The sequence below is a fragment of the Canis lupus genome, chromosome 5, assembly GCF_048164855.1.
Source record: "Canis lupus baileyi chromosome 5, mCanLup2.hap1, whole genome shotgun sequence".
Lineage (NCBI taxonomy): Eukaryota > Metazoa > Chordata > Mammalia > Carnivora > Canidae > Canis > Canis lupus.
The window spans coordinates 74,937,205-74,962,027 of record NC_132842.1 but is presented as its reverse complement, the minus strand read 5'-3'; the positions used below and the strand labels follow the sequence as shown (position 1 = coordinate 74,962,027).

Below are 24,823 nucleotides of genomic sequence, written 5' to 3'. Positions count from 1 at the left end.
CCTTTAATTTCCACATTATAAAAATTTCTAGATACTATTATAGAAAACCCAGAAAATATAAATCTATTAGTAGAAAAAATAACAATCACTAAGCTTCTCACTATCAGAAATAACCACTGTCAGCATTTTGGTGTATTTCCTTCCCATTCTTTTTTTTTTTTTTTTCTTCTTCTTCTTTAAAATACTCATAGATGGCCCAGTAAGTTTCACACTATAATTTGGCGCCCTGATTTTTCACTTAATATTATACAAGTAGGATTTTTGTATGTCACTGTGCATTTGGAAACAGTTTTTAAAATCTGTTTAATACTTTACATTTCCTACTTTATTGAGCTCTTGCATGATTATTGCTAAATGAGAATAATGGCCTATCCTGTCAAGCCCACTGAACTACCCAAATCAAATGAGATAAAGTGTGCAAAGAGCCACACAAATATAAATGACTGTTATTTAGTTTTATTTCATCCAAGTGAACTACATTACTGTATTGTCACACACAGACTTGTTATATATTTTTCACCGAGTTTTGCATATTGATGGGCAAAATGAGCTGTCTGGATTTATTCTTTAAAAGGGAACATCTACATATTAATAACTTTTAATTTTTTCCCAGCAATTTCTTAGAGGCTCTGGCCTAAATAACTTAGTTGAAGTGTAGAAAAAGAAGTGTGCACAGAGATGTTCATTATGGAATTATTTACAATAGCCACAAAGTAGAAATCACTGAAATGTCGGATTATATGGTAGGAAGGTTAAGTAAATGATGCTGGACTTACTTGCTAGGCTATGTATAACTGTTGAAAATATTGTTTGCAAAGCCTTTGTAATGAAATGGAAAATGTTTATGTCACCCTTCCTGAAAGAAGCAGAGATGAATGGAAAAAGAATGGAAAGAAAGACATCGAAATGGGAGTGTTGGTTATAGTATTTAAATAATGGGTGGTGGCTTGCTTTCTCCATTTCTACAATGTGCATGTGTATGTTGAATACGTTAAAAGATAGATCAACTTTATTTTTAAAACTATTTTAAAGTCATGTGCAGAAGGAGGGAGATAGGGGGCACAGAACAGAGCTTGAGGGAGAGGAGTGATCTAGATGTGGGAGACTGGACAGGGGGCTGAGACCTGGACTGAGCTGGACTTCTGGGAAATGCTCAGAACCACAAAAGGGGACTTTATTTTTGGAGCAGAAAGAACAGAGTAAGGATGGGCACCTCATTTAAACATGGTAATGTAATTATAAAAGGAGAAACCAAAATTGCTAGCTCCTCATTTGCTCCATCTTTGGACAGAGCTGGCAGGACAGGCCCGGAGAGGGTGCCATGAGCACCCAGCAGGGCCTTTGTGGGAACTGTGGCCCAAGGACCTGCAGGGAGACCGGCACATTCTGATATAATTTATAAAAGTTAAAGGAAACAGAATTCTGTAATATAGACATTTGGGTGAAAGGGCATCAACTTCCAACAAAGTTTCCTTCTGGACTTTTTAACTTTTTTTTAAAAGTAGGCTCTGTGCCCAATGTGGGGCTTGAACTCACAACCCTGCAAACAAGCATCTATGAACTGAGCCAGCTGGGTAACCCCTCAATGGATTTAAAGAAATAATAAATTTAGATTTGTAGAAAAGTTACAAAAATCTAACAAAGATTTCATATTTACCCCTCACTTGGAGTCCTCCAATATTAACATTTTACCTTTTGCTTTTTTTTCCTCTCGCCACATACACACAGTTTTCTGAACCATTTGAGAGGAAGTTGCAAACATAATGCCCCTAACCGTTAAATATTTCATTGTGTATTTCCAAAACCTTAGTGCCATTTTCCTATATAACCACAGTAAAACCATTAAGAGAGAAAATTCACACTGATGTAACACTACCATCTGATTCCTACACTCCATTCAAATTTTGTCAGTTGTCTTGACAGTGGTCTTCATAGAAATAATAATAATCGTTGTTATTTCTGCTCCAGGATCACACTCAAGTTTATGGATGGCATTTAGTTCACATCTCTCTAGTCTCCTTCGATCCTACTCAGTCTTTCCTTTTCTTTCACAAACATTGATGTTTTTGAAGAGTGAAGACCATTTACATTGTACATGGTCCCCTGATTTCAGTTTGTGTGATCCTTCCTCATGATTCGGTTTAGGTTTGTGTTTTTGGCAGGAATATCACCGAAATGAAGGCATGCCCTGGTGTGTCATATCCACTGGTAAATGACACCTTTTTGTCTCTACTAATAGTTTTTTTAAGTATAAATAACTTTATTGAGATACAATTCATGTATCATAAAATACACCTTTTTTGAAAGTGTTAAAATTCAGTGGTTTTTAATATATCCACAGAGTTGTGCAGTCCTCATCATCAATTATAAAACATTTTCATCAGGACACCTGAGTGGCTTAGGGATTGAACATCTGCCTTCAGCTCAGATGGTGATTCCAGAGTCCTGGAATCGAGTTCTGCATCAGGCTCTCCACAGGGACTCTGCTTCTCCCTCTGCCTGTGTCTCTGCTTCTCTCTCTGTGTCTCTCTTGAATAAATAAATAAAATCTTTAAAAAAATTTTTTTTTCATCATCCCAAAAAGGTTTCATTCCCCACGTTGTCTTCTCCCAAGTCCCTGGTAACTACTAACCTACTTTCTGTTGGCATGGATTTGGCTGTTCTGGGCATTTCATAGAAATAGGATCCTATACTCTGTGGCCTTTTGTGCCTGGCCTCCAAGGTTCTTCCATGCTGTAGTTGTGTCAGTACTTCATTGTTTTTTATGGCTGAGTAATATTCCATGGCATATATATGGTCTAACGTTTTGTTGATTCATTTGTCAGTCAATGAACTTTCGGGCTGTTTTTCACTTTTCTGCTATTGTAAAGAGTGTTGCTGTGTGTATTTGTGTACAAGTTTTTGTGTGGACTTACATTTTTTATTTTCTAGGAGATGTGTCAGGGGGACCCCTAGGTTCAGTGATTCACCAGGAGGGCTCAAAAGACTCAGCACTGAGTCCTACCTCTAGCTGTGATTTTTTTTTATTGTAGCAAAAGGACACAGAGAAAAATCAGCAAAGGGAAAAAGTACATGCAGGGAAGCCCAAAGGAAACCAGGCAAAGCTTCCCAGAGTCCTCTCCCAGCGGGATCACACAGGGTATGCTGAATTCTTCTAGCACTGAGTTATGACAACACATGTGAGGTGTTATTTATCAGGGAAGCTCGTTAGAGACTCAGGGCCTGAGGTTTTTACTGGGGGCTGGTCACATAGGTACCATTTTAGCACATACAAAAATTCTAGACTCCCAGAAGGAAAGCCAGGTATTCAGCATCAGAGATTGTACATTCTAAGGACAGGAAACCACCCTCACCAGTTAGAGGATGGTGAGAATACTCATGAAATCCTCATTCCTAGACATCAGCTGAGGATCAGTCTGGCAAGCAGGCTTTTCTAGGAATGGAAGCCTTCGGCCAGCTGTTAGTTCTTTTCTGGACAGGTCCACACCTAGGAGTGGAGTTGCTGGGTCACACGGTAACTCTCTATTTAACTTTTTTTGCCAAACTGTTTTTCCAAAGCAACTGCACCATTTTCATTCCCACCAACAGTGTATGAGGGTTCTAGTTCCTCCTCATTATGGCCAACATTTATTATTGTCCATCTTTTTGATTATAGCCTCCTAAGGCCCTGATAGGGTTTTAAGTTAGTGATTTGCAAGCATTTAGAACAAAAAATTATGATTTGTAGGAACCAAAATGGGTTCTCTAAGAGCAAATCGTGCCGGTCTAACCCCTGATTTTCCTTTTAAAAAAATGCAGCAATTAATTATTTTCTGTACTAGCTATGCTGGGGGAATGTTTCTGTGTTTCAGCCCTGTCCTTCACAGGGCTGAGACAACATCTTTGTGTACAAAAATGGAGACATGGGGGTTGTATTGATTGGTAGGTTCCTCACTTGCTGACAGATGACACTCAAAGAAAGATGCAACATCCAGGAGAAAGGCCCCTGCTGTGGTTTCCCCAGTGCTGTTCTCAGCCCCCCTGCTCAATGTTTCTGTCCAAAACTCGGTGGGGGGAGACACAGATGGCAGTCCTATCAAGTTTGCAGATTACCCAAAGCAGGCAGATGCACGCATGTTGAATGATAAGATGTGGTTCCAGAAAGATCCTGACAGCACAGAATGGTAGGCAGAGTCCTACAAGATAAAATTATCAGGGACAAATGGCAAGTCCACGCCCACAGGATCTGGTCCAGATGTAACCAGGGAGAGTCTGCACTTTGGTTTCTGCTCATTAACAAAAGTATAGCAAACCATAACAAATGGGCAACAAGCCTCGGGGCACCCTGGAAAAACATTATGATTTGGACTGATTAAGGAAGAACTTTGTGAAACTATAGTCAGGGACGCCTGGGTGGCTTAGCAGTTGGGCATCTGCCTTCGGCCCAGGGCGTGATCCTGGAGACCCGGGATCGAGTCCCACGTCGGGCTCCCTGCATGGAGCCTGCTTCTCCCTCTTCCTGTGTCTCTGCCTGCCTCTCTCTCTGTGTCTCAAATAAATAAATAAATAAATAAATAAATAAATAAATAAATAAATAAATAAATAAAATCTTTAAAAAGAAAAAAAAGAAACTATAGTCAAATGAGCTCTGCCTGGTAAAGTGGTGAGCACCCCATTTCTGCAGGTGTTCAAAGAGGCATTAGTTAATCTTTTATTAAGGAACTTGTGTGGGGCAGGAGGTAGTCTAGATGACCTTTGAGGTCTTAGACCTGCCTAACATGAAGCCAAGGACAGTCTATCTCTAAAGCCCAGTCCAGGGGTCAGCCAAGGCATGTATTACCAGCTCCAGAGTGAGGTAGTCTTTCTGTGGTTCATCCTCTTCTTGTGTCCCTCACAGTCCTGTGTGTTCATGAGGACGCTTGGTTATCTACTTGAGACACACACTTGCCCTCTTCTGAGTGCCTCTGGTGTTTAGAAGCCCCTCCCTTCTGACATGACCTATCTTACCCATGACATCTGTGGTCCACCAGTCTGCCAACCATGCGTTAAGCTCTACAGTGGTTTTCTTAATTCTTATTGGTCATTCAGCAAATATTTAGTGAGCCCCTATTGTGTGCCAGTCCCTGGATGAGTTGCGATGAGTCTTGCAGCAACGACTAGGAGTTTTGGGGGGACTGTATAAAAGCTTGACTGCAGGCTGCTGTAGGCCATAGCATCAGGAATGTGGGGAAAGAGTAGGGGCCTGACTTAGGCATGACTGGGGAGGAGGCTTCCTCCAAAAGTGCTGTTTCAACCGGGATGTGAAGGAAGATAAACATTTGGCAGGGAAATAGAAGGTGGGGCCGGGGTAGCGTTCCCACTGTGGCTGTAGCCCAAACCATAGCTGAGCACAGGACAAGACCCTGGGTCGGTGCTTGCTTGGGGTGCTCTAGGAAGAGAAGTAAAGACTGCCTGGCTGGGCGTCTTTTCCTGTCCCCTGCTAATCCAGTGCCCAGGTTGAGCCACTTGTGACCCCAGATGGAAGACACCAGTGTATCTTTGTACATGTTGTGTGTATGAGAGGGAGAGAGAGAAAGCAGAGAGTGGGCTGAGATCCATGCTTGGTTGCCTTCTGAATCTCATCCCCAGTGGCATAGGGATGATTTGTGCCTTCGCTCCTATCCACTGATGTGGGGTGACTGAGATAACGGGCCTTGTTCCAAATGTCTCCACATCCCTGCAGTGGCAGCTCCTCTGGGAACATGCAGATACCTATGATTCTCCTAATTACTCTGGTACACCCACTCCTCTCTCTCTCTTTCTCTCTCTCTCTATTCTCTTAAGCAGGAGGGGTTTTGAGGGGAGGGTGTCATCCTCCCCATCCAGACCTCTGCTCCTGCTTTCCTGTTGTCATTTTTGTTTTACCAGCCTCCTGCTACCCTCTGCTTCCTCAGCTCACACCGACTTAACTGAGGAGGCCTCCAGATAAGAGAGACTGAGGGAGGAGGCCAGTCTCCCTTAAGCAGTCGTACCCAGCAATTAGTTTCTGTTATTGCCAATTCAGGATAAGTAGAAAATAACAGGAATGGAACCAGGACTCAAAGCGCTTGCCAAGTGCTTGGCATGCATTACCATGACATTTGCATGTGTGTCACATGGGAAGCCATATATCAGGCTGGGCACGAGGATAGGGTCAGTCAGCCTGGGAGTTGAAAGAGGTGGATTCCAGCCCTGCCGGCTGTGCCACCCTGACCACTTCCATCTCTGAGCCTCAGTATGAACATCTATGAAACGGAGAGGTGCTGTGGGATCATTCTGCTATTTCACGGGAAGTGTGGGCCATAGACTAGTCACATCTGCTCTCCTGGCCTGTGTATTTGGGCCACAGCAGCAAACACAGAAATTATGGTCCAGATGCGTCTGGAAGAGACCACTTCTAAGCCTTGGCACCTGGAATGGCAGAGCATGGAGGATGAGGGTGGAGACGTCCAGAAAGAGGAAGCTGAGGCAGGAAGGTAGGCTGGGAGATAGAAGGAGAAAAGTAGAAAAGTACAGCATCTGGAGGTGAGGTGAGAAATAGAAATAAACACATGGACCAGACTTGTGGCTCTCAGGGGTGGCCTGTGGACCAGCAGCATATGGGAACTCGTTAGAAAAGCAAATTCTTGGGCCCACCCCAGACCTGCTGAATCAGAAACTCAAGGATGGGGCCTACAGAGCTCTCTAGGTGATGCTCGCAAAGTTTGAGAATTAAGGATGGTTGGGAGGAGAGGTGGTGGCTGTGGCTTGGGGCACCAGATGGGGATTTTAGCAGCTCAGGAGGGCAGAGGACTAGTGTTCGGTGATCACGTGCCATGGCAGGTCAGAAACTGGGCATTTCCCAACTACTTTCTTTCATGAAAACCTTTCAGGATTAGAGATTAAGTCTTTCAGCAAAACAGCACTTGTTATTCCCATTTCAAAAAGAAGCCCACTGAGGCGCAGAGATGTTTGGTCACTTGCTAGAGTCAAAGCAGAGGTAAAATGAGAACCCAGACAGTCTGGCCTCAGAAGCCTGAGTTCTTTGTACCACACCAGCTGCCTCCCCACACACTGGGCTCTCATCTGTGCCTCTGCTTCCTGCCCCGGCTTCTTCCTCTGCCCTGCTGTCAGCCATATAGAGGCAAAGCAGCCAGCCATATAGAGGCAAAAAAGCAGCACCATAAAGACAAATAAGGGAGAGCCTGGGGGACAGAGAAGCAGAGCTGAGGATACACTGTCAGCTTGTATTCCAAGGTGCTTGAACAATGTTCCCTAGGGAATGACATGGTTACCTTAATGAGTAAGAACTCATGTCCAGACTGGGTGACAAAGTTGATATTCATTGCCCCCTACACATGCCAAGCCCTGTACTGGTTGCTGTAGGGGAAACTGAGGCATGTATAGAGGCTGGCTTCAAGGCGCTTATGGTTCCCAGCCAGGGAAACAAAAACAGTAAGTGACCAGCTCGCGTGCTAGGGAGCTCAGGATGGCAAGAGTGAGTCAAGCCAAGTGTTAGAAAAGTTCATAGAGCCTTATGGTGACTTTAGGGGGCAGAACAAAGGCTTTGGGGACAGACCTAAGGCTTCGGAACCACAAGGCATGGGTTTGGTTCCCAGCATTCTCACTGACTCTAGGTAACCTTGGACAAGTTACCTGATGTCTTTGCCTTGTAGGACGGAGTCAACGGTTGCTAGCTCAGGGGATTGCTTTATTAGATTATACCAGGCATCACTCAGTAAGTTGTTTCCTTCCTTTCAGAGAATCCCTGTAGGGCTGGAGCAAAGCAGGAAGGCTTCATGGAAGAAGTGGCTTTTCACTTTGGCACTGAAGGATGGCTAGAATATATTTAATGTTTTCTGTGTCTTCTCTAAGGAATCTGTGGGAAGACTCTGGGCTACTGGGGTCATCTGAGGAGAATGGCCTTCCAGGCAGCCGTGACTATGAATAGAACTATGTGAAAGGAAATCATCTTCTTCAGTTTGGAAGATTATTTTTTTTAAAGATTTTATTTATTTATTCATGAGAGACACAGAGACAGAGAGAAAGAGGTAGAGACACAGGCAGAGGGAGAAGCAGGCTCCATGCAGGGAGCCCGATATGGGACTCGATCCTGGGACTCCAGGATCATACTAAACTGCTGAGCAGCCCAGGGATCCCACGAAGATTACTTTTTAAGTGTGGTTTCAAATCCTGTTGCAGAGGGCAAAGCCAGGTGGTCAGAGTACATGGTTGGGAATTGCCATGCTCAGGTTCTGTTTCCTGCTTTTTCTTGCAGATGATGCAGTTCGCCTGGCAGAGCTACAAGCTTTACGCAATGGGGAAAAATGAGCTCCGGCCACTCACAAGAGACGGCTACGAGGGCAACATGTTTGGTGAGTCCCCCTGGTGGCTGAGTGGAATTCAGTTTGGGCTGTTGTGCCCTGCAGCCCCCCCACTCCCCACCCCCCCTATTTCCCCAGACCCAGTGGCTTCTGAGTCTGAGCTCCTTCTGGGCTGCTCAGGCTTTCGAGCCTTCTAGATTTGGGGGAAGCCAACACGCTTCCCTCTCACTTTACACTCTTTGTATGCACTTAGCATCTGTGTTTTAGAGCAAACACACTTGGACATGTGACTGGAGATGGTAAGGAACAGAGACCTGCTTCCAAGGAGCAGGTTTGGTGCTCTAAAGGACACAGAGGACTGGATTTAAATCCACTCCCCCAGGTGTAGCTGTAAGATGATCTTGGGTGGTCTCGTAGAGAAACAGAACATGTTTCTGATGAGGTGGGTGCATGCACTGCCTTTAGGGTCCTGCAGGTGCATCTTGCACGCTCACCTCATAGACGGACAGTACTGTCGCACGTCAGGGAGTAGCACAGGTGTGGCCTCGTGTCAGTAGCTTGCATGTGACCTTCAGCCTCACTAGCTCGTGTCTCTTCCCTCTTCAGCCACGGGTTCTCCTAATTCCGGAAAGCCTCTCTCAGCTGGAGAGTCTGCAGAGTGCCTTCTTGTGGGCACGGCCTCACATTCCAAATTTAACACCCTTCCAAGTCGCCAGCTCTCCTCTCTGCAGGCCTTTCTCCAGAAAAGATGCTGGAGGCGGCCTGGCTTGCTGCTTCCCTGAGAGACCAGAGCTATCCAGGGCTGGCGACAGAAATTCACCCACTGTGTTCCTCACTCCTGAGGTCCAGAACCAAAGAACCAAGTCAGATGAAAAGCCCTAGGAAAATCTTGAAGGCAGGTTAAAGGGATCCCATGTGTATGATCTTAAGAGAAGTGCCTACGTTATGGGAAGAGGAACACAGAGAACCTGCCTTCTTCCCTCTAACCAATCTGCATCACATTCTTTCTGGATGTGTGAGAATTCACTCCCGGGGGTGGGGGGGGGGCAGTGTGTGATAGAGAGAGAGAGTTTGGGAAGCTTCTTTCATTTTTCTGATTATCACAGGAATGTAGGGGAAAAGAAAAAGTATCAAAAAGTGGAAAGCAGGGACACCTGGGTGGCTCAGTGGTTGGGCGACTGCCTTCGGCTTGGGTCGTGATCCTGAGATCTGGGATCGAGTCCCGCATCGGGCTCCCTGCGAGGAGCCTGCTTCTCCCTCTGCCTGTGTCTCTGCCTCTGTGTGTGTGTGTCTCATGAATAGATAAATCTTTGTTAAAAAAATGGAAAACAGACAAAAAATAACTCATTCTGCCACATAGATGCAGCCTCTCTTAGCATCTTAGTTCATTTCTTTCCAATCTTCTCTTTGCTTTTTTCTTCTATATACAATTTTATGTCCTGTCTCTCTCTCTCTTTCTCTCCCTCCCTCCTTTTGGCTTAATGTTACATCATAAGTGTTTCCCTAACTTATCCAAATTTTGTCATAAAGAATGTTTTTAATGGTTGCAATTATTGCATGGATGTGCCATAATTCATTTAACCATTCTGCTAATGTTGGACAGAAGTCGTTTCTAATTTTTTGCTATTAAAGATAATTCACCAGTTGTCATCTTTGTGCATAAAATGTTGTCTTAGGATAGATTCCTAGGAGGACTCCTGAATCAGAAGGGAGGAAGACAGATGTTTCTTTAACCTCGGATATGAAATGTGTGGATTTCTGTTCAGGGGCCTGGCTGTCTCCCCTGCCTTGGAACTCAGACCTTCCCCCAACATCCCACATCAGCCCTGGGGAAAAGGGGCCAGTGTGGGTCTCACCACAGTTGTTGGAGCTTTGGTGACTAGTGTAAATCCAGGATGGAGCCATGGAGGCTTTCCCTCTCCTTCCCTCTAACAAATATTCAGGGAATTGGTGGGAGTGGGGGAGGCTAATTTCTGAAACTACACAGCATGGGCATAGCTGTTGCTCAGACCATCCACAGGGACAGAGGAAGTACCATGGGAACACTGTAGGTAGGATTGAGCTAAGCCAAGTCCCATTGTGCAAAATTCCTCAGGGCTGTCATTTGCACCTCAACTCTCAGTGCCTTTTCAATCACCAGCCCTGATGGAGAGTGGGCAGCTAGAATGGCGGAAAGTAAGTTGGTCCTTGAGTCAAAAGACCTGGGCGCAAGTCCTCACTCTGTCCTGAGGTACCTGTGTGGCCAGGTTTGAGTCACATAGTGTCTCAGGTCCCCTCTGCTCATTTGTCCTTCATACTGGACTGCTGTGAGAGCAAATATGAACATTCAAAGGGCCAAGTCTGTGTGAGTGCTTTGCCATTTACAGAATAATACATGCAGTCAGCAGTTGCCCTGGCGAGCCCATGGGAGGTCCTGAGGTCCCTTGGGTGTCTGTCTCCCAGAGCAGCCAATCCCCTGGATGCCTGTCTCCCAGAGCAGCCACTCCCCTGGGTGCCCATCGATCCAGTGCCTGCAATAGTCCCCACAGCGAAGCAGTTGCTTTCCTCTGGAGCTAGCAAAGAGGTCGCAGTGGGTGGCTGGCCCCTGGGAAAGGAGGGTGTGCAGCGAGAGCTGGTCTTGGTTTATTCTTTCATTCAACAAATGCTTTTGTACCACTTCTTGGTTGTATGACCTTAGGCAAGTTATTTCTCTATGAGCCTGAGTTTTTCTGCACAGTGGTACTAATGAAAACATCAGACCCCAACCCAGAACCTGCCTGACACAAAGAACCTGCTTAATAGGTAGTATCTCTGACTGTAATTACCACAAATTTGTCTCAGGAGACAGAGGCTTATGGGAATGCACCCAGAGAAGGAGGTTCTAGTTTGGGGTGGATCTATGAGAGGCTTTGAAGCCAGACTATTCCCAAAAATAGAAGAAGGTGAATTGGCCTAAGTTAGAATGCTTGTCACCCTACCACTTCTTTTTCTGGACTCGTGTGGGCTGCTAGATGGCATCGTTGCTGGGCTCTGGCCACTGCCATCTTCAGTGACTTTACTGTAAACTGAGCCCTGCCAGGAAGGTCAGGTGACAGGAGTGCCCACCCTGCCCCACCTGGCTGAGCTGTTTGGACATGGGCTCTTGCAGTCCCCCTCTTGGGCCTGCAGGGCCAAGAGGGCTGTATACCAGGAAAAGTAATGAGTTCACACCAGTGCCTGTCTTTGCAGTGACATCAGATGCTGAGTCGGTCTCCTGTGCAGCATTTCACCAAATCGAGTTCCCCTCCCAGCTGCCCATACTCCCCTTCCCTGAATCTGTTCTCACTCAGAGCAAGACTGCTGAGTGAGGTGTCTCTCAAGCCAGCTTTTGTATCCTTAGCAATTCAGTGTCAAAGTGGCTTCCTTTTTACTAACATCCGGCTCAGCAGGTCATGTCAGAAAATGTTCCCAAGACCCCAGTGCTGTGAGCAAGGACACAGCCTGCTCCTTGCCTTGTGGCCCAGGCCATGGCAGATATCTGCCTATTTCCCCTTCCTCTAAGAGGTCACTCAAATGTCCCTGTTAGTGTCCAGCCAGGTGGTGGAAAGAGTGTGGCTTTGGATCTCAGCAGGCCTGAATAGAACCTCTGTGTTGCCACTTAGCTGTGTGGCCTCAGACTGCGGAGTGGGACAGAGTCCCTGGCCTCTTGGGGCCTTGGTGATAACTGGAGATGGACAGAGGCCTAGCCCTGAGTCCGGCTCAGAGCAGGCACTCGATGGTAGTGTTCTGATTGCTAATAAGTCACAGAGGTAAGTCTGCCACTTGAAGAACCCATTCGGGGAGGGGAGGGAGAGGAACCAGCTGCTATGCAGCAGCCGGCAATGCCACAAAGCACAGTGGCTCAGTGTACAAAGGCCTTCCTTACCTGTAAAAAGGACTGCTGCTATGATTTGGGAGGATATTAAATAAGCTAGCATGGGCTCGGGGCCAGAGAGGTTGCATTTGCATGCTGCTGTGCCACTTATTAGCTTTGTGACCTTGGGTAAGTTTCTTAACCTTTCTGGACCTCTGTCCCAGCTGTAAAGTTGACACAACAATACTACCCACTCACAGGATTGTTTTGAGAATGAAAGGAGTTAAGACATGAGAAGCACTCATATTCATGTCTGGCATTCTTCAGGTCAGCTGCTATGAGGATGACATAAGGCTCTTAGGACAGTGTGTGCTGCTCCCATTTTGACTGGAGCATATCCGAGACCTTAGACCCAGGGATCCATGTGAGGGCTCCAGGGCTTCCTAAACCCTGATCCCTCCTGCCCTGTTTCCCCAGCCCTTGAGTGCCCATGGCAGAGATCGTGGCTGAGCAGCCCACTGGCAGGCAGTGTCAGGTTCACTTCTTCATTTAAGCAGCTTACAGAGAAATTTTTAACAGGGAAGAGACAGGGGAAGGTTAAGGTTCAAGGCCATGGAATAAATCAGCCTCCTGCCAGGATGAGAGTTTCTGGACAGTAGTAAGTGACACCTTGCACTGGTGCCAGCTGCCAGCCTTGAGGCGCTTAACGAGCATTAATCCTCCCAAGAAGTCAGAGTGAGCCATGATAACTTCATCTTCCCTTGGCAGCTGGGAACATCAGCATGGGCACAGAGTCTTGGGAGGGTGCCACCAGAGAGGCCTCTTCGAAGGCAAGTCCCACTCCTTCATCTGAGTTGGGGGAATCCAAGCTGGTACATCTTCTCCCTTACCCTGACGGAAGCTGAGGAGGACATGTACTTTATGGCCAGGGTCTGCAGCCACCCATCTCCAGGCATCAGTAGTTAGTGGACATTGGTTGAGTATTCAGGGCTTGGAAAAAAGATGCAGATGTTCCTCTTTTCTCCCAGCATAGGAAAATGTCTTATCCTTTCCGGAGAACCTGAAAACACAGAATTGCAAAACATGCCATCGGCCGTCAGCATGATGAGCTGAGGGAACTGGGGACTTGAGAACTACACCTGCCTGAGTTTGAATCCTGGCTCTGCCACTTACTAGTCATGTAACCGTAGGCAAGTTTCTTAATCTCTGTACCTCAGTTTCTCCATCTGTACAATGAAGATAATACTTACTTCCCCCAGCAGTGGTGGAGATTAGATGAAGTCCATGTGCAGCACGTGGCCGTGTGCCTACACGTCCCTGCCAATGCACACTCGTTAACCCTCAGCTGCTTCCATAATTTTTCTATTTGTTAAAAAGTACTTGTGAAAATCATTATATTCGGAAGAAAGAAACAGTGTCTGGCACATAACACGTAGTAGGCTCTCAGTAAATATGTTGGAATGAATGAATCGCCCACTGCTGTCTCTGCCTGCCCTGTTTTCCCTTCTCCCCTTGTCCTTGGTTTGGCTGGGAAAGGGCTGGATCCTGCTTTGCTCTCTCTTCCTCTTATTCTCTTCAGCTGCCTTGACCTCGTCCTCTGTCACAAGTGCATTTAGAATCAGCAGACTAACCCCATCAGAGCAACCGTCCTGCTTGGTCAGCAGATTTGTTTCTTGGGCCTCTTCTCCATGGAGCATGGAGGCACTCGCATGGCCAAGAGCAATGTCCACCTGCTCGTAGCCGGCTCAGGATGACCGTGAGAGCCCCAAATTGGATTCCACCTCTGCCTTGTGAATCCCCGATAGAACTGCCAACCAAATCCCCATTTCGAGGGATGATTTATGGCTTTGGGTGAGTTAAGAGGCAAAATGAACACTGCATGATTTTCAGATCACAGGCTGGGAATGTTTGGCCTTGGCAGAGAAAAAAAATCATCTTTGCCTTGTAACAGAGCAAATATGATGTTGAAGAGGGAATAAATCCAGGTCCCAAGATGTCACTTTTACAATTGCTTTTTGGTGTGTGACTTAGTAGTACCTTCTGCAAAATGTTCACAGTCTCCCACACACACACCCCAGTCTTACTGGATCTTTTTGTGGGGGGTGAGAGTTACTCTACCAGTATGGCTGCCTAGGGAACTGCACACTTTGCCAGAGAGACAGTTTGCAAAAACCACCTGCTTCTGCAGTTTTCCACAGAACTCCATGTTTCCACGAATCTCTGAGGTTGTTTCTGGGAGGCAGCATTTTGACTTTAGAGGTAGGCCTGGATTCAAGTCCTCCGCATTTACCAACTGAATGAAATTGGGCAAGTCACAAAATTCTCTGAACCTCAGTTTACTCACCTATGGAGGTGGCGGCCGGGTTAGGTCGCCCCAGTACCCTGCCTGGCATGCACGCACACCCTCCCTGGTCCCCTATCCTCTTCCCCTGCTGTTGGGTAACAGAACACGTTGACTTCTCTGGCTGAAAAATACTATATCCGCTTTTATGAGTTCATTTTTTTTTTCTGAAAAACCAAAACACCCAGTATCCATAATTCTTGGAAAATCATTATCAGGCCGTGTTGCTCACTGATTTTTCGCAGGCTGTGGTGCACATTCCTGACCCAGGCTTTGAGTTTGTTTTGAGAAAGAGCTGTCATCTGCGTCGGAAGTGGTGATGTTGCAATTCCTTGCATAGAACAGGTCAGGCGTAAGGGCAGCAAGCAAACCTTCCGGGTAGTCACATGTTTTGGGAGCCGTGGCTGCTCCATCCGGAGGCTGGGGGCTGTCAGAGTGCAGAGGAAATGGATCAGAAGCACCGGTCACTGGCAGATGGGCTTTTAGCACAAGGAGGGTAATGGGATGAAAGTATTAACCCCACACATGAAGGGTAGGCACAACGGACAGTTGCTGGTCAGATGCTGCGGTTCTGTTGGGGGGGGGGGGGGGAGATGTCTCCCTGTGGCCTTGAATGACACATCCATGATTTCACAGGTCCCTCCTAAAGACCAGAAAGTCCCTCAGGCCACACTGGGTAATTATCGAAGCAAAGCGCTCACCTCTGAATTAGCCTGCTGGCTTTCCACTCTCCCATGCAGCTGACCATTCGGGGCATGGTGCTCTGCACTCTCCTCCACCAAAAGATTTTTTTTTTCTTAAGCACTTTCTCATTAAGATGCATCTTGGCCGTTTTCTTTTTCTTATTGTTTAAAAGGCTTCCCACCAGCACAGAGCATAATTTATTTCTCTAAAAAATATAGTAGCAGGTTGTTGTAAAAAGAAAACTCAAGGTCAGGGAGCCTTGAGTCCCTGTCCCTGCCCTGGCGCCAGCAGCCGTGTGAGCCGGCGGGCGGCCTCCTTTGGGGCTCCTCGGGTCTTCAGTACAAAGACGCCCAGCCCCTCTCTGATTCCTGGTTGGTTACTAGGCTGATTTCTTTTTTCTTTTCTTTCTTTTTTCTTTTTCTTTTTCTTTTTTCTTTTTTTTTTTTTTTTTCTGCCTCTGAGAGGCTATTTGGGCTGTGCTGGTTCTCTTGAAATCTGAAATTTTAGTAGCAAGTCTTGTTCCTGTCAGGGAGAAGTGAGTCAGGGTATCTATTCCCAGAGCAAGTTGCTGGATGCCTAAGATGATTCATATTGAAAGTGACATTCCCTCCTGGAGGCGGGGTGTTCCCACCCACTTTCCAAAGACCTTGCCTTCCTTGGAAACAAGGCTGAGCCCACAGCAGACAGCCAGCCCCCTTTTCTTCACACCGCATTGATGGCAAGCACTTGCCAAATTTCCCAACAAACTCACTGACAAATAGGTATGTGAATTCGCAGAAATCTCAGACTGTCGGTGCCAGTTGGATTCTTTGAAACCATCTGGTCCGATGTCTGGAGGATGGGGAAGGAGGCATGCAGAGGGACACAGACTCTCACAGAGGCCTGACAGCCAGGACTTGAGCCCTGGTCTTTTTACTTGAGCCTCTGCCTTTTTTTAAAATTACTTTGTAAACATTGACCCGTAACTTCTACCTTAAATGCAGTAGAAGGCACAAATGTTAAGTGCACATCCTAATGAATTTTACTTACGGGTGCAGCCTGTAACTACTCCGCAGATCAAGGTGGGTGGTGTTTCCTGTAAGCCACAAGGTCCCCTCCGGCCACTCCCAGTCAGTAGCCTCCCCCACCCCCAAAGGGCCGCCACTATTCTGACTTCTATCATCTTAGATTAGTTTTGTCTGCTTTAAGATTTCACACCAGACTATATATACTCTTTTATGGTTTTGCTGCTTTTCACTCATAATTATATCATAAAGAGCAGTTCATTCCTTTTCAAGTTTATCTACCCATTCTACTGTTGTTGGACATTGTTGTTGCCGGTTTGTGGCAACTGCAAGCAAACCCCAAACCCATTGGCTGTCAGTCTCTCCAACTCTCCCTCCCCTGCCAACCCAAGGCAACCACTTATCTCCTTTTTGTCCCTACAGAGATTTGCCTATTCTGGACGTTTCATATGAAGGAGATCATATATAATACCTGTTTTTTTGTGATTGACTTCTTTCATCAGGACTAATTTTTCAAGGTTCATCCTCACGGTGGCTTGTACTTGTACCTCATTTCCCCGGGAAGTATTGCCAAATAATATCCCATCATGTGAAAATACCACATTTATTTATCCTTTAAGCAGTTAATGGACATTTGGATTGTGTGGGTTTTGTGTTTTTGTTTTTGTTTTTTTGCTGTTCCAAATAATGCTTCTATGAACATTCATGTGCAAGTTTTTGGGTGGATGTGGGTTTTCATTTCTCTTGGGTATTTGTCTAGCAGTGGACTTGCTGGGTCACATGACTCTATGTGTCAACTTCTGAAGAACTGCCAGACTGTTTTCCACAGTGGCTGCACCATTTTACATTCCCATCAGGAGTATTTGAGGGTTATAAACACTTTTTGTACATGCTTTTTGGTGGAAACAAGCAGTCACTTATGTTGGGATCGACCCAGGATTTGAATTGCTGGGTCATACGGTATTAGTATGTTGAGCTTTAGTTGGATGCTGCCAGTTTTGCAACATGGATAAACCAATTGGTCTTCTTGCAGTATGCTGAATTATTGCCTCCTATTGAATGATACTTCCCTCTTAATCCAGATGCCCCACCCCTTGTTCAAAGCCCGAGCTTCCCAGGCATGTGCTCCCTGGAGCTGAGCTGCCCTGCACTGCCTGCTTGGCTCTGGTGTGGAAAGGTCTCTCTTCTTCCTGCCTTAACCTAGAGGTGAATTGGGGCTCCTAGGCTGCCTGCCTCAAGTGTTCCTTGTAGCAGAAGGAGTAGTTAGCAGAGTCTTCCTTCACCATCCCCTCCCCACACTGTCTCCCAGTGCCATTGGGTGACCTCTCCACTCCCCATACCACCCCAGCTGTAATGCATAGGTCCAAAATGGTGTGAACTAGACCGTCTTTAGTTCAGTTACTATATATCAGGAAGGGGGTCGAAATAAAGAAAGTATTGACCTGGGGTCAGAAGACTTGGATTCTCCAAATCCTGGCTCTACCAACTCACCCGGCAGGGGTCACATTTCTTTTCTGAGCCTCAGTTTTCTCTCCTGTGGAATGGGGAGATTGACATCTTCTCATAAGATTGTTACTGGGATCATATGAGACCACTTCTTTATCTATTCATTATTGTTCAGTGCCCATAGTGTGCTAGACACTCTCCTAGACATGGAGGGGAAACAGCAGGAAGCAAGACAGAGAGATACCCGTGTAGATCTCCCAGGCTTTGAGGTCCACACTCACGCCAAGGGCTCTTTAATTCATTCTTGGAGGGATGGGTTTCAAAAAGCCTTCCTGGAGGAGGTGGCCTCTACCCTGAGACTAGAAGCATGAAGGAAGAAGCATAAGAGAGGGGTCATGCACACAGAAACACAAGTACAACAGCCTAGAGGGGAGGTCACATGAGGCCCTGCCCCTGGAGGTCTAAAAGATTTTTGGTGTGGCTAGAGCAGGTGGGGGTATGGTAAGAGACCATATGCAAACAGTGTTGGCATAAAACGGGGTCCTATGAATGTAGCTTCCCCGTGTTTTCTCCCCATTCTGAGCTTCAGAACCAGGAGACCTGGCTTCTGATGGCTTCTCAGCCACCAGTCTGCTCTGTGACCTAGGCGAGACCTATTCTCTCTCAGAGCTCATTTCCCATCCTACAGTGTGGGCGTCTGGCATGTGGACTCTCCTGTTACTTCAAGGTCCTAAAATAGCAGGTGATTTGACTACTTTTGGGTGTGTTTGACCCTGGCTGATGGAAGTCTGGTGTGGCCAAGTGGGCAGTGGGCTCAGAGGTGCGGCTCTGGTCACAAGTGGGGACCCAGGACTGACCGCTTCTCTGGGCCGGAGGAGCCAAGACTTCACTTCCCCACCATCTCCCCACCCCCTTCATCCTCCTCCAACCCCCGGGGCCTCTCAGGCAGATCAGTTCCCCTCTGCACACACTGGCTGCTCTCCCCAGGCATGAGAACCGCTCAGGGATCAATAGGAATTGTTGAAAACTTCTGAAGAGAACGTGAAGGAGGACAAAGAAACCCGGAAGTGTGTTGTCAGCACAATTTAGGGCTAATGCTCAAGTTTGTTTTCCTTTTCATCAAATCTGAAAGGCAGTTTGAAATCCACTGCTCTTGTTTTGTTTTTTAATGACTGGATAAAAGCACAATTGCATTTTCTCCCCCAATAACTTTGAATTCTGGGAATAGACCATGTGGGGATAATTGCTGTTGTCTAATCCTGCCGATGGCCAAGCAAATGATTAGGACAGGGAGGAAGGGAGCCACCATGGCGGAGGCCCTCTGCCTGCTTCTTACCCAGCCAGCAGGGCTCGGCTCCCCAAATAACACTTCCTGAAATAGCAGTTGCCCAGAAATGCATCTGGATGTTGTTTTGCAACAAGTAATGGATAGTGCTGTTGGGGACATGGAGAGTTTGAGTTATTTAAGTTTTAATTCAATTCTGCAACTTTGTATTGAGTACCTACTGTGTGCCAGGCTCCCAGCTGGGTATGGAGCAGGGAAGAGGGTGCAAAATGAGCAAGATGCCATGAGCTCATTGGAGAGAAGACAAAGGCGATCTGCCTGTGCTGCCAGGCAGAGCACGTGCCTAAGTGACACTGCTGCAAGAGAGAACAACGGTACCCAAGAAGAGCTGCTGAGCAAGTTCCAGGAACTCTTCTAAAAGTTCCCATAAAGTTCCCCACATTTCATTGCTGACAATCCACAAAGATGGTGCATCCAAGAGGAGAAGTATGGGAGGGGGCAGATGCTTGGGTGCCAGGGTTGCTCAGGGGGTAGATTTTGCCAAAAATCAGTGAAATCTCTGTTACAGGTGGAGAAACAGCACGAGCCAGGCCTAGGAGGTCATGCTGGGTAGAGCGTTAGTACTTTGACAGAGGCAGGAGCAATTGGTGATGTGGGAGGAAGCACATTTGGAGGGAAGAGACCTAGTCCTGGCCTCCAGTACCCAGCCAGGTGCTCAAAATGCCCCCATACAGGGCTGACTTCTTCATTAGACATAGTGCCTACAACTCACACAAGTATTGTAATTTTCCTTTAAAATCAGAAGACAAAAATGAATATAATAATGAATCCAGCCTGGGTTATATTCATTTTTATACAAATGCAATTGTGAAAGATCATTTTTAACATATATATTTTTACAGAGGTAGGTCCCACAAAAGTGTAATGCTACCCTGCTTCTGTGTCCTTTGCTGGTGGGAGGGAGGGAGGGAGGTCTGAAAGTCTGCTACCACCTGACTTGGTGGGAAGGATTCCTTCCTTCTTGTTGGAAAATTGGCACAGAAACAACTCAGGTTCTTTGTCTCCGTTAGTATGGGGCAAGGAGGGCAGATCTGCCCACCTGCTTGTGCAGCTACCTTCTCGTGAGTTTCATTTATTCCCCTCGGTACCTCTTTGATGAAGTAGGTGTTGTGCTGACGAGCAAACTGAGACTTCGAGAGAAGTAACTTGTCCAAGCCTGCAAAGAGCCAGAGCGGCAGTTCAAACCCAGGCTTGTCTACCTCCAGAGCCTGCACGTCTGGTTTCCTCTGCCTCTGAAACTGTGAACCCCCCACCAGCCAGGATCTCCCACATAACTTGCCTTGTGCATCCCTGGTATGGCACAGAACCCCACGGTACTTTTGCGGTATCCAGAGGTAATGGTGAATGTCAAAGAAGGGTCCATGTGTGTTCATTGGTTAGAAGGGGGCTGTGACATTCTTCCCTTGACACTGCTGAACCTTTGTCCATTCCATCCCTCTTACTTATCTTCCCCAAATCAAGGAGGGTAAAATCCCAGACACCCCAGATGAGGCTATTACCCAACACTCACCGGAGTCTAAAATGGTGTCACAGGGGCTGGACTGGGAAAAGCTGCCTCTCCTGTTATTGCCCACATCCAGCAGTGGGGTCGTTCCTGCCACTGGCAGCATGGCTCTATCTAAAGGGCCTTGAACTTCACAGACATCAACCCTGCCCAGACCAGGGTGTATGTACAAAAGCAGGTCCCTTGGCAAATGAGATATATCCTCTGGGCTCCTCCCAGCTCCAGAGGTCAGTTTGCAAAGCTGAGACCATTCCCCAGAAACATCCCAGGGCCTGCAGCTCAATCTAGGAGCTGGAGAGGAAGCAAAACCCCTGAGGCAGGATCCTGGTGACTTGAGGCAGGTTTGCCAACCAGATAGGAACACAGGGCTTTGGCTCCATTTCCTAGCTGTGTGACCTTGGGCAAGTCAATTAACATCTCTGTGCCGCAGTTTCCTCTCCTAGGAAAACAGGAATAATAGTACCTATTTCATAGAGTGGTTGTGAGAATTCAATTAATATATGTGAAGGGCTCAGAGTAGCACCAATAAATAGTAATGGCTGCCATCATTATCATCATCATCATCTTTACCATCGGTATTGTCAAAGCTGTCCAGGGAAGTAATAATTGTCTCTGTGACCTTGGGCAATGCATTTTTCCTACCCCTCCCTGGGATATAGTCTCACTATCTGTGAAATGGGTAGCTTGGGCCAATTTATGGCTCTTAAGCCAGGGAAGACATCACAACCAGCTACCGGACATTAGCAAACATGGATTTCCAGGTTCCATCCCCAGAAATTCTGGTTCGGTAGAGTCTGTTGCTGGCTCAGGGATCTGTTTTTTAAAACAGAATCTGTCGGTGGTTCTGATGCACAGCCTGAGTTAGGAACCACAGGATCCTGCTGGGCCCAAAGTCTGTCATTCCTGAAGTGATTGGTCCTTCACCCATAGCCCAGGTGATGCCCTTGGCAAAGGTGAGCCCCCGTGGGTGCTGAGTCTGCCGTGGACTTGGGCTCCCACACTATCAGATGGGGTAAGCCACCTGTTCAACAGGACAGCTGTGGGGGCCTGGGCCACTGTGTGAGTGAGTCCAGCATGTCTAGGGGGTCTTCATTCAGCAGATGTTTGATGAACATGGCATTTGCAAATGGCGGGCAGAGCAATTGTGTAAAGAGGGTACCTTCCAGCCATGTGGGACCTGGGTACTAATCCTACCCTCAGGTAACATGGGATGGTCTTGGTGTAACTCTCCTGCATTGCCTGGGAGAGGATTTTGGATGCTTTTGATAAGAATGCCTCAAAGGAACTTTATTATCACAAATGGCCCATCTTCTTGGACGCCGGTGGGCCCTACATGTCCCCTTTCCCTGCTGGAGCTCATTGTAATGCCCAGCCCACCTGCAGCCCCCACCTGGCACGCTGACCTTGCTCCTTACCCTTCAGCATATCCCCACTCCCTTCTCTGGTGGTAGGACCCAGCCAGGAACGTAGGAAATCTCGGCCCCTCAGTCCCTCCGTCCCTCCCGCAGCTGAGCGGCACCACGGCCTCTGTATCAGCCATCCCCTTTACCTTCCTTCCTGCCTCCAGTCTCCCATGATCCTTAGTGCGGTAAATTGGATTCCTGCTTTTCTCTTTGAAGAACACGCTCTGCAGTAGAAACCGCTCCTGAAGGCACTGACCCTTACGTCTGGTGCCTGCACCGGCCACTCACAGTACAGGCGCCGGAAGTGGGTGGGCAGATAGATCAGTCTGACTCCCGTCCTGGAGCCCCATCCCAGGGCAGCAGGGCTGTGCAGCCCCTGGTGTGGGGGGCAGAGGCCAGCTGGCCTCTGGGCACGAGCTTGCTGAAGAATCTCAGTAGTTATTATAGCTTACACATTCAACGACTTCAATTTGGCATATGTCTTGAGGTGCTGGGTAAGCATCTTGTCAACCAGCACAGCTGACGAAGTTATGACATGAAGAATGGTTAGACTTTGCAGTTTTCCCCGACCTCCAGCTGATCCTGTGAAAATGTCCCTCCTCCTTCCAGTAAGATGATTTGTGCCCCAAATTTCCTCATCTCAGCGGGAAGGGTCTCTTGGCAAGGCAGAGTAGAAATTTGTTGTCATTCTGATACCCTGATTTTGTGTTCCCTGAGAGGAAGGCACGTTTCCTGTCTGCTTTGTTGCTGACCGTCAGGGTTGCTGCCCCACAGGATGGAGTGATGGGGAGGGATGGCTGGAGACACTTCCATGTTTTAAGATTTTATTTATTTATTCATGAGAGACACAGAGAGAGGCAGAGACACAGGCAGAGGGAGAAGCAGGCTCCCTACAAGAAGCCCGATGTGGGACTTGATCCCAGGACCTCAGAATCATGACCTGAGCCTAAGTCAGAGGCTCAACCACTGAGCCACCCAGGCGTCCGGAGATACTTTCATTTTTAAGCTACTGTTCTCAGACACTAAACCTTGAAACGTGGAATTTTCCCTTTTCTTAAGGCTGCCATTCTAGGTGTCTCTTCTTAGCTAGAAAGTGATGAAGTTGGAACAAATCCCTTTATCCATATTGGAATTATCTGAGTGTGAAAATCCTTTTCTACCCTTACGGTTACTCATCTATTTTTTCCTTTTTCCTTTTTTTTTTTTTTTTTTTTTGAAAAACGATAAATGTAATACATGCCCATTATAGAGAAATGAAGAATTACAAGTTAAGAACCCGAAAATAAAGTTCCTGAAGTCCCGCCACCCAGACATTCTAGTTTCATGGGTCTCTTCAGATACATTCCCGTGAAAAGGAATATATATAAATATGTATTTTTACATAAATAGTATCATATGATAAACACTGGCTTGTGATGTTTTTTCACTTAGTATTTTGTGATCACATTTTCAGGCTGTTAAACACTAAACAGACATGTATATTGCCATATTTAATGGCTAGCTACGTGCTATTCTGTTGTATGGATGGACTATATATGTGTGTATTCACACACATATGCATTTATATATGTAAATGCATACATACACACATATACATTTTATTTTTTTTCTTATTCCTCTTACCAAACATTTAGGTTATTTCTGAGTTTTTGTCATTCTAAGCACTGGTAAAATAAGTTTCCTGATTCAGCTTGCTAATCTTTACATACATGTCCTAATGTTAGGGTGAGATTTTAGAACAGGACTAGCTAATATGTTCAACCATTTACCACATGCCACTCTGCTGAGCACTTTACATGTATTATTTATTGAAATCTAGAAATTATTCTGTACAGAAACATTCTCATTTTACAGATGAGGACACTGAGGCCAAGAGAGGTTATATCCCTTGGTCAGGATCACGCAGCAGGCAAATCACAGAGCCAAGATTAGAAGCCAAGCTCTCTGACTCCAGAAGTTTCTGATACAAAATATTAGATCTGTTCAGCCTACCACTCTGTGATGTAAGACTGCCTGTCCTCTATTTCTTTCCCCCAAGTTCTGTGACCACCTTGCCTGAGGCCTGGCCTCTCGGAGTTTCCTCACACCCACAGTCACATGATAGGAACAGGAAAAGAAGGATTGGTGGTGCCACTGTGACCTAGATGTGGTTCTCAGTCCCTGGGAAATGCCTTGTAGAGAACCATCCAGGGCCAGTTGAAGGAACTTAGAGGCCCATGTTAGGGAAGAAGGGAGTATCTCTGCACAACTCTGCAAGCATGGCCAGCCTGGGGACTTGGCTCTGCTGAGCCAGCTGTCCTGGGAGTGCCTCGGCTCTTCCTAGAGCAGGTTCCTCACAGGAGCTGGACTCTGGCTGAGGGGAGTCCTCACAGACCACTCTGGGACAGTTAGGCACACGGAAGGAAGTCTAAGCCCTCGGCAGGAAGTATACTCAGAAAAGAAGGGTGTGAGTAAGAGGCGGATTCCAGGCTGGGGGCCTTGGAGGTTTGCTGCTAGACAAGTCCAAGGCCAGAGCCCAGAAGATGAAACCAGTTTTGGAGAACTCACCAGTGAGCACTAGGACAGCCTTATGGCCCTGAGGTGAGACCAGGGTACTCTTCTCATGACCTTCACTTTGCCTGACCCATCCCTTTGAGGATAACCAAATTCTAGCTGCCTCAGACCCTGAGGCTCTGCCCTGGAGCTGGGGCATGGGGTGTAGCTGGTCCTGGCACATGGGCAAATCAAGGCACAGCATCTCCAAGCAGCAGAGGTTGAAGGATTCCCACCTTGGCTGTCTTGCAGGGCAAGTGTGTCTTGGCCCGGCAGAAGAGCCTGACAGGGAAGGCTTGCCCTCCACCCCCTGCAGCCCAGCTAGCTCTTCTTGATTTATCCATAGATTGAGCTTGATGATCTAGACTCATATTCATTCAAATAATCACATGAGTTATTTCTGCAATTTAGGTCTTCGAATAAGTGTACTTGGTTGCTGAATATGTGATCAGC

The 24,823-nt window shown here is 46.9% G+C and overlaps 1 protein-coding gene and 1 long non-coding RNA gene across 5 annotated transcripts in view; one reads left to right on the top strand and one right to left on the bottom strand.

Moving 5' to 3' along the window:
• MAN1C1 (mannosidase alpha class 1C member 1) overlaps nucleotides 1–24,823 on the top strand; it is a 148,581-nt gene that overhangs the window by 45,349 nt on the left and 78,409 nt on the right. For all 4 annotated transcript variants that reach the window (XM_072827744.1, XM_072827743.1, XM_072827741.1 and 1 more), the window contains exon 2: nucleotides 8,255–8,351. In XM_072827744.1, coding sequence (XP_072683845.1) covers nucleotides 8,255–8,351 — 97 coding nt within the window. The remainder of the gene's footprint in view (nucleotides 1–8,254; nucleotides 8,352–24,823) is intronic.
• LOC140634167 (uncharacterized) lies at nucleotides 12,374–22,560 on the bottom strand. The gene is made up of 2 exons (XR_012031684.1): nucleotides 21,985–22,560; nucleotides 12,374–13,171 (listed from the first exon to the last, which is right to left on the bottom strand). It is a non-coding gene; the product is annotated as an uncharacterized lncRNA (long non-coding RNA).